Source organism: Lepidochelys kempii, chromosome 7, assembly GCF_965140285.1.
Source record: "Lepidochelys kempii isolate rLepKem1 chromosome 7, rLepKem1.hap1, whole genome shotgun sequence".
Classification (NCBI taxonomy): Eukaryota; Metazoa; Chordata; order Testudines; family Cheloniidae; genus Lepidochelys; species Lepidochelys kempii.
The window spans coordinates 39135983-39156264 of record NC_136386.1 but is presented as its reverse complement, the minus strand read 5'-3'; the positions used below and the strand labels follow the sequence as shown (position 1 = coordinate 39156264).

Below are 20282 nucleotides of genomic sequence, written 5' to 3'. Positions count from 1 at the left end.
CTAAAATATCTGGTTGCCTGTGTTTCATTGGACTTCAAGGAACTTTCTTCACTATAGCTAAAAAATAGAAGTGTTATAATGTTTAATTTTTAAGTCTGATACTTTTACCTTCCATATGTTTGGCATAACTCAGAAAGAGATTATTTTATGTTAGAACCTTTCCTTATATGAAAAAAATATACAAAATACTGGTATCAATTAAATGTCATGAGACGTTAATATATTAAACTGCTCTTTCTGATTAAAAGATTTACAGATTCCCAATATAAAAGCTGAATTATGCGTTTAATCAAGTTTCCGTATACTTTGTGTGTGTGTGTGTGTGTGTGTGTCTGAGAGAGAGAGAATGGATCTGTGTGGGTGTATCTCTGTTTCAAATATAATAATCTCTTAATTTACTATAGATACCACTGTATAGATTACAGAAAACCATGGCCTTTTTAATAAAGATATCCTAGAGCACAAATTATTTGATCTTTTAAAGATCAGGTCAAATTAAAACTGTGCAGAGATAATGATCTCATAAACGGTGCTTGCTTTCACTTAATGCCTGTCTGTGCTATAAGGGAATATTTAAATAAGGAAAAGTTCACCATGTTTATTCATGACAACTGTTTGTACAGAGTTGTCACTTTTGACAGCCTTTGGGATAAAAAAATGAGGATATGCAGACTCAGATGTTTTGGTCATGTAAAGCGCAGCTATGTTGGTAAGAGAGACCAACAGATCAAGATGGAAGGAAAAAGACAGAGAAGCCAACCCAAGAAAAAGTGGTGGGATGTCGTAAAGGAAGACATGTTGGCATGTGGTAAGATGGAGGATATGGCATTAAACAGAGCACTTTGGTGGGAGAGGGCTTGTTGAGAGGACCCCAGTTGATGGAATTAACACGAAGAAGGAGAGAGAAAAGTTCAGAGGTAAATCGAGGGTGATTTGTAACTGGGCTGTACTCCACATTAGTCACACATTTGTGCTGACCATTTTAAAAGCTTTCATCCATCTGGTCTATTTAAGTAAAAAAAAATAAAAACAAAAAAAACCCTAACCATATGTATGATAATGTGGCATATTTAAAACTCTAGCTTTGCTCAAAAATAGAAACAAAAACAGTTGGAATATGCAAAACTGATTTGTGTAGCTTTATAGTTTAACTGCATTATGGTGCTGTCCAATAAAATCAGTTTAACAGTAGAAGTGGAGTAAGTTATGTCTAGTGCAGGGATTCTGAAATATTTTATAGTGTCTCTCTTGAATACAACCTCTCCTTCCAATCTTGATTTGTGTGGAAATCCTTACACAACATATATCTGGCAACTGCAGCAATTGTTTACATTGAAAAGTAATATTAGGATGTTATTTCTTGTATGTTTGGCTGTATTTTAATGCAATTTAGTAACAAGAAAAAAAGAGAGCCAGCCTCATGTGACCAACCATCTATCCATGGACCACCAGTAAGTAACTGCTTCACAAACTTGCAGCAGTCCATGGAACACAGATTGGGAACCTCTCATGCAGCGGTTCTCAACCAGTGGCCCATGGGCTGCGTGTGGCCCAAGTAGCACACAGCTACAGCCCAGCTCAGCTGTATGCTAAAAGGCTGCATGGCAGGGTCTAGGTTCCCGGCTGCTCGGCGTGGTCAGGTCTGGGCTGCTGTGGCAGGGTTGGGGCTGCTGTCCCGCCCTGTGTGGCGTGCATCTGAGGCCTTGTTGCAAAATTCCAGGAGGCCTCTTGGGATCTGGGGCTGCATTGCTATATTTGCCAAGAAATTAAAAAGTATATTTAATAATAAAAAAATGGAATTAACTCAGTTTCCTATTGTGTAATTCCTTGACACAACTCTCATGGTCCCCTAGTCTGCAAACTACTTACACACATTCTTAACTTTACTCCAATGGGTCTGCATGAGCAAAGTTAAAGACCTGCTTAAGTGTTTGCAGGATCATGGCCATAGCTGTAACTGGGAGTGCTATAATCACTCAGTTTTTAAGTGGCTAGTTGGGTTAGTAATTATTTGTCTTCTAACATGTGCATATATATTTTTTTTCCTCTAGGATTTAAAAAAGTATCGCTTCTATTACTGGTTTTGCTACCCTGCTCTCTGCTTCCCTGATGGCATACCTATTGTTCAGCAGGCAGTCTGCCTAGGTGAAAGGTTCTCTCCAACTCAGGTACTCAAACACCCACTGTCAAATCTTTAGTACTGATCAATCTTCTTTATTGCTTGTAAAACTACATAGTTTGTCCTTGAACTTGGTGAGTTTTAAGTGGTGTAGCTAGTTTGTCTGAGTTATTGATTTTATACTTTTATTTCTTTTTTACATTATAAAATTCTCATTTTGATGTTTTATTGCCTCTTGCAACAATCCAGTTAGGTGAAGAGGTTGAGTATAAATCATGACTGGGCTCATGTTGGTATCTTTGGACAGAATATTGAATGTACAAAAGATTTTTAAGCATTTCAGAAACAGTGTGGTCTGGGAGAGTAGGCTGTTAATAGAGCTGATAAAGAAATAGTTTCCCCATCTTATGAGAACTTTTGAGATTCTGAAGAAGTTCCCCACTACATACTAGGGGGGAAAAAAAAAGTCAAAATTTTCACAAGATCTAAAATTTTTTTGTATTTCTAGCAAGTCGGTTGAAACATGTTCATGATTTTGAAATATTTTGTTTCAACTTTGACCATTTCAAAATGTGTTTGTACTTTTTTACTACAAATTAATGTAAAATTCTAAAGAAGAATCAAAAAACGGTTTTTAAAATGTCAAAACGGGGCAATTTAAAAAAAAATTCAATTTTTTTTAAAAATAGGCAGTTCATTGAAACCAATGTTTTTCCACAGTGGTTTTGGTTTATACAGATTTGGCATTTTCCAATGAAAAAATGTTTCATCAAAAAATTCCCAACTAGCTCTAGTTGTTAGCCTGGTGGGAATACAGAGCCTGGGGAGGGACTTGGTCAGCCTTAAGAGAAATTTATCTTGCTCTCTCCTTTTGTGTGTTGTCTTTATTGAAAATATTAACTCTTCAGGGCAGTGAATGTTTTTTGTGTTTGCACACTACTTAGCACAATGGGGCATGACTGGGTACTACTGCAGTACAAATAATATATATTAATAACTTTTGAGTCTAGAGAACATCATGGCTATCCTGGAAAGAAGAATGTGGTTGAGGGTATTGTGGATGATGATTTATCTGACAGAAAAGGAGGCTGGTGTGATAGCAAGATTCTGTCATCAGCAGAAACATTTGACTGATGAACTAGAGGTCAAACTTGAGACAAGAAGGCGGTAGCAAAGAAAAAGCTGTTGCACTGGATTAGAAAGTGTAGACATGCAGAGGAATGGTCTCAGGAAAACAGTTTAAAAAATAGGGTGACTGTTTGGCAACAGCTTCAGGCTTCTTGGTTAGAAACTGAAAGTTCACAGGAATCCAATTATGTAATAACATTGATTTTAAATCAGTTTTCTTTAGAGTTATGTCTTTAATAACTGTTTCAAATTCTACAAAAAAAAAGCTAAACAATTATTTTATTATTCTGACTAAAATGATTGTAGATGGAGCATCTTATAGTGAAAGACGAAGATTGACATTGTAGGAGCATATTGAGGATACCGTAAGCCCTTTGTACTAAAAAGGGTCTTACCTGAATTTTGTAAATTGAACATGTATTTTTAAATGGTACTGTTTCATCTTAGTGTGTGGACTGTGGTGGAGCCCTTTTCATTGATGGCTCAAGGTGAGACTGCACCTTTCAATTTTTTCTTTTGATTGAAAATACGGTGATAGGATAATCTAAAGCAGTGGTTCTCAAACTTATTTGATCGAGCCCCCCTTTTTTGTGTCTGTAGTCATTTACGCCCCCTCTCTCCCAAGTACATATACCTCCACCCAGCTCTGAAGGCAGAGCAGACAGTAGTGGCTGCTGGCTGGGCACCTAGTTCTGAAGGCAGCGCCACACCAGCAGCAGCCCAGAAGTAAGGGTGGCAATGTGAACAGTGATATTAGCGCCTCATTGCCACCCTTACTTCTGTTCTGCTGCTGTTGCCACTCCAGGGCAGATAGCCAGAGCGCTGCCTCCCCCACATGGGGGGTGGGAAGGAGAGCTTGAGCCTGGGGTTGCCTCCCGCTGAGGGATGGTGGGAAATAGGGGGAGAGCCCGAACCCAGGTGGCAGGGTTCTGGCTGTCAGTTCTAATGCGGTGGGGCTCCAACTTTCCCCTTTATCCCGACTTTCCGGGTGTGCACAGCTGTTCTGCACAAGCGCCAGCCACCTGGGGCTGACAGCCAGAGCTCTTAACCAAAAAAACCCACCCCACAGCTCTCACCTCCCTTGACACATTCCCATGCTTCTCAAACGCCCCATAGTTTGAGTACTGCTGGTGTAAAGCATTCTCATTGGAAATAAATCATCATCATCATCCTTCTAGTTCAGGAAAATGTTGGTTTAAAAGATATGCCTGGATTATTTGTAGAAGTACGGCAAAAAATGTTAACACATGACTGTGCAGGGAAGAAGGGAACTAGGTTATGAGACAGAGGGCAAGTAGGAACTCCTGAGGGGAGAATGAGTCTGTTAGTTCTGTGCTACTAAGGTAGAAAGAAATGGTAGAGTTACTCAGTTGTACCCTTTGTTTTAACTGGAGTGAGTTAGTGTTGAACCGTGAAGTGCTTTTAATGCCACTAGAAATTGGTGGGAAGCTGAGCCCCATAGCGAGGTATGTGGGAGAGAAGCTTGGTACAACAGCGCAAACGTACTACACAAAGCATTTTATCATCTAACAGTGGAATACAGTTAAAATACACCTCTAGAAATGGTTTAGATGTAGTCTTACAGGAATGTTCTAGGTGGTTACTAATGAGCATTAGAAGAATTGGTTACTTTTACTATAGCAATTTGGATAATAACAGTTTTTGTATGTAGTGGTGTTGTTGTAGCCGTCTTGGTCCAGGGATATTAGAGAGACAAGGTGGGTGAGGTATTATCTTTTATTGGTCATGCTATTGTTGGTGAAAGAGACAAGCTTTTGAGCTACAGCTTATTTCTCTCACCAACAGCAGTTGGTCTATAAAAGATATTGCCTCAACCACCTTGTCTCTCTAATAACAGTTGAGTATTTTGAAAGTAGGAAAGAGAGTTTAATTTTTGTGGTTATTCATACTTCCTTTTTAAACAGAATGGAGGACTAAAGACTGTTTCTCTCAAAAAAACATAGTTTATGTGGGATGGTAGTCAATGGTACAGTTAAAGTGTAGATGTCAGGATATAAAGAAGCAATTGCAGCTGACCACTGAAAACCGATGTACCAAAGTAGATGGAATGGATGATGCTGATCATTATGCAGCATCATGATCAATGTTTACCAGCATCCGATCCATATTTTTGTATTTTAAGGACAAATCAGAGCTCTCAGCCCCCCCCCCCCTCTCTCCAACAGTGGGACTATTATTATTTAGGGGACTTCCATATTTGCAAGTTGTTTTGGCCCTAAGAATAACACTGTAATTTTGTTTTGTCTTTTTTTTCCCCATATATCAGTTTGTAACAGTGACAGAAGTGCTTCTTCTGCCTGTTTTGCATTGAAGATTATATGGTTTTAACTTTTGCATATTACTCTCAAATGCTTGGTTATAAATTTTTTTTAAAAACTACTGAATAAATGGTTAAAAACTGTTAGAATAGATACACTTGTGTTCAGCAAGTTAAAAGAAAAAAAGTATTACATATTCAGTTAAGGAAATATTTTTCGACTCCCACAAGCACTGCTGAATTAGGATAATTCCAACCATCTGTTGTGATGTCTTTTTTGCTTTCAGATTCAAGCACTCCAGAAAGCATATGATGAACTTTGCCAGATGGAAAGAGTTACAGCCTTGCCTTACTTTTTAATCAAGTATAATGACAAGTCTGTTTTGGTGTCACTGCTTAAAAACTGGAATGATTTTTTCCAAGATCAAGAAGAAAAGGTAAGGGGAATTCTGTACATATGCTCGAATGCCAGAATATTTGTGCTGAATGTACAAACTGTTTAACCTCTGGCTAGAATACTATACTGAGATCCAGTGCTTGTCTACTGAGTAGAGTAGGTCAAGTCTCTGTACACCAGTTGCTCCCATTGATTACTCCTGGACTTCAGAGAGTCTAGTTTTTAGGCATCTCAACCTGGGTATCCAAAAGTCCAGGCTTCCCAAATTAGTGGATGGTTTGAAAATTTGGTACTTGCGCTCTCTATACTCATTACCCCACCTATAAAAGAGAGAGAATAAAACGTAGCTGTTATGAGGATGGGTTAATAATATTTCTTAGTCACTTTGAACACCTAGCATTATGTAAGTGCAAAGCCCACCTATATTATTATTTATTTGCTTGTATGCTGCATATAGGGGAGGAGTATGCAACAATTCATTTCTATAGATGCTGCACTAGCTTTAAGTACACCTGGAAATGTTATAACAGTGACCTTCTACGAAATAAAAATATATCGTCCCATTATAAATTAATAAAGAATGTTAATATGAATATATTCAGCTTGTATCTTTCAAAGTACCAGCAATAATACAAGAAAAACTGGCTCCTTTTTAAACTCTGCTGAAAAAGAAAATCTGTATTTGAACAGTGTAAAGTTAAGTCCTTCATAGTCCTGTAGATGTGATGCAGGCTAAATGTTGGTTAGATGAGGCTGGAATGATTTTTTTATGTTATGGGGAAATCATTCTCTGCATGTCTCCTTTTGAATGTGAAAAAAGCACTCTACGTTCCTTGGAGCCACAAGAGAATTTCCATCCTGATCATTCATAAAGCAGAAGGCATCAAGGCAAGGGTTGGCCAAGCTAGTTATACATTACGTAGTACTTATCTGTTTCATTTATCATCACGTTGTCCAGATGCCTAGCTTTGTTAGGTCCTTCTGAAATTCTTCAGAGCCCTCTTTATTTTGATTAACCTTAACTCAGAGCCTTGAATAGTTTTTCTTACTTTATAATCCTAAAAATTTACTGAGGAGCAAAGCTCCATAACAGAGGCTGAGGGAGAGGTAATTGTGCAGAATAGAAGTCTGTAAAGCAATTCATATCTCACACACAGGGAAGAAATTAAAATAGTCATTGAAGTAGTTCAACTCTGTTTTATAACATTTGAGCTCCTATTTCCTCTGTTTTTTCCATCCTTTTTCTAAAATAAGGAAATATTGTATTGTGGCTATGTAGGTATTTTGAAATAAGGAAACTTTAAAGACTGAATTTAAAAAGTGGCACTGTAAGTGTGATTTGAAATAATATTAGATCATAGATACAAGCATGGCCTGTCAGATGGGATCTCTCTCTATATGAGAGAAGCCTGTATCTTACAAAATAAAGTCCTTTCTTAGTGTTCAGTTTGGAGGGCAATAACTGAGTCTGTGCTTAAATCCTTGAATAAAGGATTGCCCTTGCAGTGACTTTACCTTTACATTGACTGACCCAGCATCTATTACCCTGTCTCCTTTTATACCATGATTATCCAGCATCTATTACCCTGTCTCCTTTTATACCGTGATTATCCACCATCGATCAACAGGAGGGCTTGCTTATGAATCAAGGCAATAATCTGACCACTTGGTAGGCATCTTAAGCAGTTTTAAAAAACCTGTTTGGGCTTAGATAGTTGAGGAAATGGATATGATGCAGTGCAGTACAAGTGAATGTTAGGTGGCCAAAATAAAGAAAACTGGCAGCTTTGGGAAGCATTAAACTGCGTAAAATGGCATATAATACGTCACAGTTTCGTAGGAGTTGTTAATTCTTTTTTAAATGCCATATGTGATTTCTTACTGACATAACATTTAAAATAACAAGATACACTGACAGCTATTACTGTGAATCTTGTGCTGTTATGCATAGAGTTTTCAATGGGGCTGTTTTGTTTGCAGGTGACAGTTGGAGTTTATGATCCCTGCAATTTTACCCAGTATCCAGGATGGCCGCTGCGGAACTTACTGGTCATGGTAGCACACAAATGGTACTGGTTTTATCTCTTATTAGATGAGGCCTTTTTTCGGCCTATCTGACTTACACAGCACACCCTGAACCTTAACTTTGCCCCGAAATATGGAAAACTATATGCAAAGTGAAAATAAGAAATTACTAGGAGTGTGTTGGAAATGGATCCCTTGAATAGGAAATGGGATTCCATAATACTTTAGAAATTTGTTATTTTGATCTTTCTGCATATTTTTGCAAATTTTAAGTGGGCAAAGGCAAGGGATGCAGCCTGTTGCTACTTCCATATAATCCTTCATTTCTTGGCTCCTTTCCCCACATTCTTAATGGTTTGTTTCTAGATTTTTGAGCCCTATTTTTAAATTCTTTCCACTCCAAATCTTTCTGAAATTTAATCTGCTACATCACATTCCAGAGCAGAGATTTATTTCTGAAAAGTTTGGTAAAAGTTTTTAAAAAAAATAATCTTTTGGGGGAATTTGGAGCAGAGGAGGTTTAATAACTGGGTTTATAAAGGGAAGCTGGCTTTAACTTAAACTAAGGGGCAGCTACTGTCACTTCATCATATAGCTGATTTCTACATGAGTAGAAGCAAAACCTGAAAGCCAGTCTAGTCTCTGGATTTATTTGTTGTGTGGTACAGAGTAATTGAGGATGCTAATGTGGGCAAGTGCCATTGGAAAGCTGTCTTGCTCTAGAGAATAAAACTGTCAAATGACCACCAATGGTACATGAGCTAAAGTCTGAAGAACACATACTCTAAAGTTCTTCTGCATTGCCAGGTTGAACATCTGTTTTTGTTTTATTTCACACTGTCATCTTTTGCATTATAAAATACCATCTATCTAACATTGGTTTGTTTGATTGGTTAACTTAAGCTGAAACGTCAAATTTTTGACCTTCTAGTAATGTGTAATGAGACGACAGACCGTCATTTAGCCACATTAACAGTGGCATTTTCCAGGCTGCTAGGTGAACGATAGCATAGGAGGGTATTTCCGTGTGCATATCACTTATCTGTGCATCCTGTGGGGATATGAGAATCCCCAATTCCATTATTTGCCAAACACCTAATTATTTTACTTTGGTGCTCAACCTTGAGTGAATATGAATAATGGGTGCAAAGCTAAGTTGGTGAAGGGGGAGGATACAAAAACTGAATCAGATGAAGGATTCTGAGGAGCGTGCTAAGTCATGGAGGAAGTAGGATGGCACCTCCTTCTACACTGTCATTGCAGCTTTATTGTACTCTGGGGCTTCTCTGGTCATTATGCCTCAAAACATATGTTGCTTCTAGTTCCCAGTAACATTGTGCAGATGGGTAGTTAACAGTGGGGAAGTCCCGAGTGCAATTTCAGGGGAGCTGCACCAGTTTCCATATAAGAGTGAACTGCTTTAGGTATTCATTAATCATATTGGGTTTCTTCATATTTGATCAGATAGAAGTATAGGCACATTATCATATGTGAATCCAATATCAATCGAAGATTTGTCATAGTCTGAGTTTCCAAAGGATTAAACCTCTATGACACCAGAGGACTAATAAAGCGAAGTTCCTGCTTGACTATCCTTCTTTTCTGCTGGAGGAGTTTCAGATCTTTTATAACTAACTTGCTATTTATTTATTTTATTATTTTAATGCCAGGGGTAGCCACCTCCATTCAGTTGAAGTGCTCTGCTTCAGAGACAGGACCATGCAAGGCGTGAGAGACCTAACACACAGCAGCATCTTTGAAATAAAGCTTCCACAGATGCCACAGAGCCCAGGTAATCCATTGTCAAAGGATGGCTTTCAGAATATGGAAACTAATGTTACTTGACTTCTCTTCTCCATGATCACTAAGAAGATAGAGGAGAGGTTAGTGCTGCTAACTTGTTGCTGATGTTAACCGCTACCTCAAAAATAGTGCATCTTAAGTATCAGAGGGGTAGCCGTGTTAGTCTGTATCCACAAAAACAACGAGGAGTCCGGTGGCACCTTAAACGCTAACAGATTTATTTGGGCATAAGCTTTTGTGGGTAAAAAACCCACTTCTTCAGATGTATGGAGTGAAAATTACTCACCAGCAACTACACACCACACCACAGAAACACTGACCCAGGACCCTATCCCTGTAAGAAACTTCGTTGCCTTCTCTGTCCCCATATCTACTCTAGCGACACCATCATAGGACCCAGCCACACCATCAGAGGCTCATTCACCTGCACATCTACTAATGTGATATATGCCATCATGTGACAGCAATGCCCCTTTGCCATGTACATTGGCCAGATCGGACAGTCTCTACGTAAAAGGATAAATGGACACAAATCAGACATCAGGAATGATAATGTACAAAAGCCAGTAGGAGAACACTTCAGTCTCCCTGGACACTCAATAACAGATTTAAAAGTAGCATTCTTCAACAAAAAACCTTCAAAAATAGACTTCAAAGACAAACTTCTGAGTTACAATTCATTTACAAACTTAATACCATCAGTTTGGGCTTGAATAGGGACTGGGAGTGGTTGGCTCACTATAAAAGCAATTTTCCCTCTCTTGGTATTGACACCTCCTCATCAATTCTTGGGTGTGGACCACATCCACCCTGATTAAATTGGCCTTCAATTTTGGTTCTCCACTTGTAAAGTAACTCCCTTTTCTTCATGTGCCAATATATATTTGTGCCTGTTTCTGTAATTTTCACTCCATTCATTTGAAGAAGTGGGGTTTTTACCCACGAAAGCTTATGCCCAAATAAATCTATTAGTCTTTAAGGTGCCACTGGACTTGGTTGTTTTAGTGCATCTTAAATTATTCAAATGTCTTTCTGAAGAAAATAGTTTTATCTTCCAGAAGGAAAGAGGATAATTTACTTTGAGAGTAAGATTTTTTTTTCTTCTGCCATAATCACCGAGCCTTTATGCTCTCATTTTAATTACAAGCATGATACAACAGGTAATTTCTGTAACAGTGCATACATTATTCATGTATGTTATCATTTCTTATTAAAAGTGTGTTTAATCACTAGACTACCAAAAGTACACACAATCGTAATAAGTGCATGAAACTCTCATTTCTGAGACTACAGAGTAGATTGATAAAACCACAAAAATCACAATTTTGGTATGTTTGGAGTTTGGGGTGTTTTTGTATCTATGTCTCGTGGTATGAAGACCTGAAGGAAATTAGAGCAATGCATTGTGAATTTGGGAAACCAGGACTCAGTTGCTATTGATAATATTGCATCAGAACAAAACTATTTATAGGTCCTTTCATCTGAGGGTCTGAGTATTTCACAAATAATAGTTAAAATAAAAGTCACCATGCATGCGAAGTCAGCAAGTGGGTTTATACCCAGGTAGGGACACCAAGGCATGGAGAAGTGAAGTGACTTGCCCAAGGTCACTTAGCCCCCAGTCCTGTGCACCACTTTAAACATGAGTGTAGCTCTTTGCAGGATCAGGACCTTAGCTAGTCTTTGTCAGAGCTGGGAATAGAACACAGATGTTCTGATTCATATGCCTCTCTTCTAGCTCTGAGAATCACACTGTTTATTACTTATAAGAAGCTTAAGAAATACCTGGGAAAGAACCGTGTAGATATTAAAATAGTTAACAAGCTTACAGATGGAGATAGAAAATGTAATATTAAATATTGCTAATCAAAAGAACCACACATTCTTATTCTTGTAAACTTTTTCCTCCCTTTCTCTCACTTCTTCCCATGTCTTTTCTCAGTCTCTAAAGTGCCTAGCACACTGTGGCTGCTCTGTGCTGAAAAAATACATCTGTAGATGCCAAATTTAATACTCACATACAGGAGGCTTCAGTTTAAAAGCTGATATAGGCACGTGTGTGGGTGAACAAGATTTTTGGTACTCTTGAGGGGATCTGGTGTTCTGCTGTCCCCTGCCCCAATGATGTCCTTAGGAGAAGACCCATCTGTCTTGACAATGGCCTGAGATTTTGAGGGTTAATTCCCAGCCAGACTCCAGAGACAGCTCAGGGAGACACTCACAGCTGGGAACTAATTAGGTGCAGCCAAGTCTATTTAGGTTCAGTATGTTAGAGGTTATGTCCAGACTAGGAAAACAAGTTTAAAATCATGTTAGCTAAGACTTTTCAACTAACATGCTTTAAAACACTGGAATAAAAAGCAGTGCGTGGTGCACTCAATATGAAAAAAGGGACACTTTCTACCAAATTTTTGCCATATAATAGAATCTATATTGCAGTGAAGAGTTCAGTTATTTAACATCATTAATGAATTGACAGTTTTGGGAAAGGTGGTGGTAGGGCAGAGTGTGTGTGTGTGGTTTTTTTTGTTTGGCAAGGTGAAATTTGGGTTTTTAATATGGAGTTTTTTGTTTGTTTGGTTTTTTGAAAAGTAGATTGTCCAAAAGCTGTTGGATGGGAGAAAAACCAAAAAGGAGGCATGGGTCCAAGAATGGTGAATCTCAGTGAATGTATGGATCCTAAAAGGTATGTGGTGGTTTAAACACATTTATAATCTGATCAGGCCTGAAATATACCAGGCTTTGAGGGTATGGGGAATGAGAATGTAAGGTCCAAAGACTACCTGGATCTTAAATGTGCTTTGTCAGATAAGAAAATACAGTTGTGATAATCCTGCCGTCCATTTTTACCAGGTGCAATGTAGACTCCCATGAAAGGTCCCATTGAAGACAGTGGAACTTCTCAGAGTAGAAAGCACCATGCCTAGTAATAAGTGCTTCCAGAATGGGGCACTAATTTGGAAATCCAGATTAGTTATTTTTTAAAGTTAAATTGAATGCAAGCTGTATTTCTGTGTACCTGTGTTTCTGTGCATAGACGTATGTTTGTATTGTTGAAGTCTGTGATTTTACTTATTGTCCTTCCTTTTTAGTTTAACTTTATCAATGCAGACTCACAATGTACTTAATGGCTGGCAAGACATAAGAACAGGTTGACTGCTGTAAAGAGTGTGGCCTTGGTAACTTCCATCATTGTGTCCCTTGGTTTTGATTGTGCAGGGTGCAGAATGGTCCTGTGAGAAGGTGCATGCCCTCAACTGCTGCTGAAGTCAGTGGAAGTTGAGGGTGTTTAGCACCTTGCAGTATTGAACAGTTTTAATTTTATGGATAGTTTTCCACTCCCTCTACTTCTGAGGTCTACAAGTGAATGATGGAAAAGGTAGAAAAGATACACACGGCCCTTCCTGAGGAGAAGCTGGAAGATGCAAAAAAATTAGTGTATGATGCATAGCTGTACTCAATGACTGGATGTGATGTAGTGGATCCCTCTGCAAAAATGAGGTGATAAAAACAAATCAAGACTTATGTGAGACTGAAAGAGGGGACCAGGCTGAGTGTAAGGAGGGCTGGTTCTGGCAGAAAGAAGGCTCCTGTTTGTTATGTGTCATTTATCTCCCTCACGGATAAGCTGCTGTGATCTGCTCTGCTCAGAACTTTAAAAGCCTGATGCATTGACCAGCGAGCAAATACAACATAGGCTGAAAATAAAATTGGTTAACTGCTTTGGTATCCTTTAAAGCTTTCACACAGTGATCAATACTGCACTCATGTATAATCATTCTTGTGCAGTGTGAGGGTGATTAGCTGAGGGGCATCAGAGAAAGAATTTAACAAAGTAGCAGGCTAGGGGATGGGACAGATTACCTGTGGCATTTGGATAGAATCTGAGGTGAAAGGCTGCTTCTCATTTTCAAACTTGGGTCAGAGGCTGTTCACCTTGAAATATAAAATGTGGGTCAGTGACTTGTCCAGCAGACTTTAGGGGCGTGATCCAATTCCATTAACTTCCATGGGCTTTGGACTTAATCCAAAATAATTAAATTATTTTTCCCCACCTTCCCTTACAGCATGGGGCATGGATTGCCTGCTGGAATCATTTGGGCATATCTCACCTCATCACTTTCCTGCCTTTGCAGAGGCCTTGAGCATTGGTGGCATTGTGGTCTCTCCTGTTTTCTGTCTGTGGCACACAGTAGTTTAGTCTCCTGAGGACTGAAATGCTTCAGTCCAACTAGTGTCACTGGGCTTAATATAGGAGTACTTGAGTGAAGTATCTAATGGTCTGCGCTATTCAGGAGGTCAGACTGGATGATCTAATGCCCCTTCTGGACTTAAACTCTATGAAAATAAATGTAATTTTCATGGACTGCCTTATTTGGTTTAAAGAACGGGAGTACTTGTGGCACCTTAGAGACTAACAAATTTATTGGAGCATAAGCTTTCGTGGGCTAAAGCCCACTTCATCGGACGCATAGAATGGAACATATAGGAAGAAGATATATACATATACATACAGAGAAGGTGGAAGTTGCCATACAGACTGTAAGAGGCTAATTAATTAAGATGAGCGATTATCAGCAGGAGAAAAAAACTTTTGTAGTGATAATCAAGATGGTCCATTTAGACAGTTGACAAGAAGGTGTGAAGATACTTAACATGGGGAAATAGATTCAATATGTGTAATGACCCAGCCACTCCCAGTCTCTGTTCAAACCCAAGTTAATGGTATCTAGTTTGCATATTAATTCAAGCTCAGCAGTTTCTCGTTGGAGTCTGTTTTTGAAGCTTTTCTGTTGCAAAATTGCCACCCTTAAGTCTTTTACTGAGTGGCCAGAGAGGATGAAGTGTTCTCCTACCGGTTTTTGAATGTTATGATTCCTGATGTCAGATTTGTGTCCATTTATTCTTTTGTGTAGAGACTGTCTAGTCTGGCCAATGTACATGGCAGAGGGGCATTGCTGGCACATGATGGCATATAGCACATTGGTAAATGTGCAGATGAATGAGCCCCTGATGGCATGGCTAATGTGATTAGGCCCTATGATGGTGTCACTTGAATAAATATACGGACAGAGTTGGCATCGGGCTTTGTTGCAAGGATAGGTTCCTGGGTTAGTGTGTTTGTGGTGTGGTGTGTGGTTGCTGGAGAGTATTTGCTTCAGGTTGGGGAGCTGTCTGTAAGCAAGGACTGGTCTGTCTCCCAAGATCTGTGAGAGTGAGGGATCATTTTTCAGGATAGGTTGTAGATCTTCGATGATGCACTGGAGAGGTTTTAGTGGGACTGAGGGTGACGGCTTGTGGCGTTCTGTTATTTTCTTTGTTGGGCCTGTCCTGTAGTAGGTGACTTCTTGGTACTCTTCTGGCTCTGTCAATCTGTTTTTTCACTTCAGGAGGTGGGTATTGTAGTTTTAAGAATGATTAATAGAGATCTTGTAGGTGTTTGTCTCTGTCTGAGGGATTGGAGCAAATGCAGTTGTATCTTAGAGCTTCGCTGTAGACAATGGATCGTGTGGTGCCTCCTGGATGGAAGCTGGAGGCATGTAGGTAAGTATAGTGGTCAGTAGGTTTCCGGTATAGGTTTGTGGTGTTTATGTGACCATCGCTTATTAGCACAGTAGTGTCCAGGAAATGGACTGCTTGTGTGGATTGGTCTAGGCGGAGGTTGATGGTGGGATGGAAATTGTTGAAATCATGGTGGAATTCCTCAAGCGCTTCTTTTCCAGGGGTCCAGATGATGATGATGATGTCATCAATATAGCAGTTAATTACTTATGGGCCTCTGGAGTATACAATTTTTCCTAGCATGAAGTATATGTTTAATGGCAATCTTGTCAAATACCTAGTGAGTAAGTTTTTAAAAATAGGACAATTACTGATTGTCTTGTTGTTCTTGTTTCAGCATCTTTCTAATTCATTTGTAAGAACCACAGTAAACATTTTTATAAAAGTTTATTGTGTTACTATTTTTGGTGTATTGATTGATATATGAGAGGACAATAGGATAGAATGGCAAAATTTGCATAGGTAAATAATGCTGTAGGTAAACAGAGCTTCATCTTTTCCTTTTTTATTACTATATATCTGATTAACAAAATGTTTAGTAGAATTTATTCATAGTACCTTTAAGAATTCTCTGCAAGGGCCAAAGTATATGAGAGCAAATAGCATGGACTGATTAACGTCAAATCTGTTGACAAGGTTCTTTATTCATAGCAGGGAGTGTAATGCTGAAGCAGATTCTGTGATTTTTACTTTTCATTTTAAGTATTCTCAGAGATGCTTATACTGTATACTGATTTAGCTATTTTATTAGCTAGTGCAATGTTTCCCGACCTTGGATGTGCTCCTCTAAAGCTCAGTTAGATACAGATATGCAAGATAAATTGATCTCTCTGTTGTATATCTGCATTTAGCTCTGTAGTATCTAGGCTAGGGGTGGGCAAATATTTTGGCCTGAGTGCCACATTGGGTTTCCAAAATTGTATGGAGGGCTGGTTAGGGGAGGGAGGCTGTGTCTCTCCAAACAGCCATGTGTGGCCAAGCCCCAGCTTTCTATCCGACCCCCCTCCCCTCCCCTGACAACTCCCCCAGGACTCCTGCCCCATCCAACCTCCCTGTCCCCTGACCATCCCCGGACCCCCCATCCCTGACTGCCCCCACGGGACCCCTGCCCCATCCAACCCCCCATTCCCCGCCCTCTGACCCCCTCGACCCCTATCCACACCCCCAATCCCTGACGATACCCCCAAACTCCCCTGCCCCCTTACCGCGCTGCCTGGAGCACTAGTGGCTGGCAGTGCTACAGCTGTGCCACCCAGAGCACTGGGTCAGGCTGCGGTTCTGCAACTGTGCTGTCCGCCGCCCAGAGCGTGGCACGGAGGGGGAGGGGGAACAGTAGGGAAGGGGCCGGGGGCTAGCCTCCAGGGCTAGGAGCTCAGGGGCCGGGCAGGAAGGTCCCACGGGCTGGATGTGGCTCGCAGGCTGTAGTTTGCCCACCTCTGATCTAGGCACAAGTGACTGTGAGAGGAAGAGCTCACATGTAGCCTGCTAGCCTGAGCTTTTCAATTCTGCATCTGTGCTGCTTGGGTCAGCCCTGTGTGCACATTCACCCTTTACTAGAGACCCTTCAAAGGTGGCTATCTCCTTTTTGCCTGTAGAGAAGGATGATCCATTGCTTAGGATGCTAGCCTAACACCCAAGAGACCCAGGTTCAATTCCCTGTTCCACCACAGACTTCCTGTGTAACCGTTGTGACTTATTCTCTGTATGCTTCAGTTCCCCATCTGTAAAATGGGGATAATACTTTCCAACCTAAAGGATAAATACAATAAGGATTATGAATAAATATAGGCTAAATACATTCAGGATTGTGATGTAATCAGATACTTAATTGATGGGAGACATGTAAAAACCTCAGACAGGCAGAATATAGAAACAAAAACTAAAAAGTCAGTGAAGAATAAATTTAAAAATAGAGAAGACAAGGTTTAAAAAGAGAAGGAAAACTCATCTGAGATCAAGCGGACAGAAGGAGAGAGATGATCGCAAATGCTGGGGTATATCACAGAGGGATTTGGGGCAATGAGTTGGGGGGGAGCTCCAGCCCACCCCATCCAAAATAAATAAATACAAACTGAGAACCAGTGCTTAGTTGGAACAAAAGGCCAATGCTGCATTAGAGAGTATTCAGGAATGATGATGTTTGGTTTTTTTATTTCATTATATAGGTTAGCTGAGTCATCTGTGGATCTTAATCTTAAATTGATGTGCTGGCGGTTGGTGCCTACTCTTGACCTGGAGAAAGTTGTGTCTTCTAAGTGTCTGCTGCTGGGAGCTGGTACACTGGGTTGTTGTGTAGCCAGAACCTTAATGGTAAGTACCAGAGTTACTCCTGAAGGTAACTTGCTCTCTCTCGTAAAGTTTACTTTTTTCATCCTTGTGCTAAAGAATGGAAGAATACAATGAAATCAACATATATATGGGATGTGTGTATCACAGAAATGTTGCAGTTTTATGTTTTTGTTTTTTTTTTAAATTAAAAACTGCCCAGGTACAAAGTGAAATTTTGTCCTGAATAAAATAACACATGAGTTCACAAAATCAAATTCAAACCAAAATATTTGAAATAAATAATTGTGCCAGTGAGAGACAGTTCAGTGTGATCAAAAGGAATTTTTCTATAGCAAGCTTCTAGGTTTAACTGCAGATTGTTATTACAGTTTTAGAATTTGAAAATGTGAACAAAAGTCTACTTACGCTTTTAATGTTATAGACTCAAAGGGGTTTCTGTTACATCCTTTGAACTAAAGTCTTACAGTGTTAAATTAGTCATTACCAATTACTTGGATTTTTTTATTTGTTTAGGGATGGGGAGTCAGACAGATCACATTTGTGGACAATGCAAAAATCTCCTATTCCAACCCTGTACGGCAGCCTCTATACGAGTTTGAAGACTGTCTTGATGGTGGGAAGCCTAAGGCACTTGCGGCAGCAGATAGACTGCAAAAAATATTCCCAGGGGTGGTAAGTAAAATATTTTGGTGGTTAAATCTCAACATATTAAGAAGACAGCTGACTTTAAATAGCTCCATAGTATTCCTTTGGTCTTCTCATGTTAATGCTTAAAGAGAAAAGGGGATCAGGAAACTGAAAGGCAAGGAAACAAAGTTTATATTGCAGTCACTGGCAAACTATAGGAGCTATTTTCACATGCAGGGAGCAAGGGAATGAAACTTGTGGCAATAAAAATATGTAACAAAATGAGTTCTAAGGGCTCATCTCAGCTGCCTTTCCACAGAGTCACAGTAAAGAAATGTTCTCCAGTTTCTCTTCTGAGGTGTGTTTTTAATGCGCTCTTAGAAATGGCTGATCTTGGAACAGTTCCACTGAATGCGTTTAAAAGCACTGAGCATTCCACACAATCTTGAGGCTCTTATCCATGTTCCCCTTTTCAGTCACATGTAAATAGTTTGGTGTTTAATTGCTTATGCACTTGCATTTTTCTTTCATTTTGAGACAATTAACACAAATCAAAACCATCTTGGTTATTGCCCTGATCTGTCTCCATTCGTTTTCTGATATTTTCTCCTGCCAGACTTTCAAGTAATCATTTTTCTCGTATTAACATCTATTTGCAATTTGCTATAGAGAGAAGTCTACATTATATTTTCACAAGTGCATCTAAGACCATTGCTGCTGTTCCTTAAATGTCTGGTTTCCAACCTGTTGAAAAGCCAGAGAATTACCACTGGTAGTGTCTGTTAAATTACAGATTGGAAATTACCGGAGTGGGGGTTAAAAAACTAGTGGTATTGTATGTGTTCCATTATCAAGCTTGGGAATTTTAGATAAAATTATAATTAACAATATAGGCATCAATCCTGAAATGAGATAGCACAGGAGTCTGCTCACATGCAATCAGTGGGACCTTTTATGGCAGTATGGGTCCCTTCATGTGCATCCAATGGCCAGTGGTGCACAGGTTAGTACCATCTTTTCCCTGATCTTTTATGCAGAGTTTGGTAAAAAGTAAAAAAACTGGTAAAAAGTTAGGTGGTAGGAAGACTGGGATAACCTAATACCCGATCTAGAAGGGACTCTCTTACCTGCACATGTTTTTAATAAGAAAATCTTATTTTAAAATTATTTCCATCATTTAGAAAGTATCAAATTTTTCACCTTTATCTGGTAATAGTGCCTTTGGACTGAAATGACCTAGTGTTCTCGAGATCACCACAAGAGAACATTATTCATTTGGAATGATCAGTAGTGTAATTTCAGATTTGGAATTGTTTCCTTCTATATCTGAAAGTGTTTGTTTTCTTCTTGGCTGGTTTTCTCCCTAACTCTTTTTTTTTTTTTTTAATAGTAAGTAGCCTATTTGTCATTGAGTAGTCTGAAATACGTAGTTTTCTATTAGATCAAGTGATGAACTGCTGTTGTTTTTAGACATTTGGGAAAGGTTCAGAAAATGATTTGATATAACAATAGAGAATAGAGTTATAAAGATATAAAAGATGTTGATTTAAAATTGGAGCAGTTACATTTTCCCTACAAGCTTTACTGGAAATATATTCATAGTCTTCATCCATGCAAACACTTATCTACATAAGTTTATATACCTGATTGCCTGCATTGAGTTCAGTGGGGCTGTTCATATGTGTAGTTACTTATGTGCATAAGTGTTAGCAGGGTCAGTGTTTGCCCATATGAATAGATGAGACATGGCAACAAATGCTGAAGGTGTCCAAAAGAAATTGACCACTGTAAACTTAGTTTCTAAAGTATTAGAAATAATGATTTGGCAAAATATTTCAGTAAAGTTTGGTTAACATTCCAAAGAAACATCATTTGGGCTTAAATTTTGTATTTCGGCCAGTGTATCTAAGCTAGATGGAACACCACTGGACCAACGGATTTGGATCTTTTTGTTTGTTGATAGCAGAGTTAGACATTAGACATTGGAATTACAGGGTTGGAGTTCACAATAGTCAGTAAAAACAGCTTCTTCTGAAAGCCTCTTCAGAATGGAG

The 20282-nt window shown here is 39.2% G+C and overlaps 1 protein-coding gene across 8 annotated transcripts in view; it reads left to right on the top strand.

Annotated features, from left to right (window-relative positions):
- The window catches only part of ATG7 (autophagy related 7), a 271180-nt gene that overhangs the window by 13644 nt on the left and 237254 nt on the right, over nucleotides 1-20282 (top strand). For 6 of the 8 annotated variants that reach the window (XM_073352298.1, XM_073352300.2, XM_073352294.2 and 3 more), the window contains exons 6-12: nucleotides 2052-2168; nucleotides 5813-5962; nucleotides 7903-7991; nucleotides 9618-9739; nucleotides 12343-12436; nucleotides 17478-17622; nucleotides 18115-18273. In XM_073352298.1, the coding sequence (XP_073208399.1) occupies nucleotides 2052-2168; nucleotides 5813-5962; nucleotides 7903-7991; nucleotides 9618-9739; nucleotides 12343-12436; nucleotides 17478-17622; nucleotides 18115-18273 (876 nt within the window). The remainder of the gene's footprint in view (nucleotides 1-2051; nucleotides 2169-5812; nucleotides 5963-7902; nucleotides 7992-9617; nucleotides 9740-12342; nucleotides 12437-17477; nucleotides 17623-18114; nucleotides 18274-20282) is intronic. The other 2 variants (XM_073352299.1, XM_073352296.2) reach the window with 1 other exon arrangement.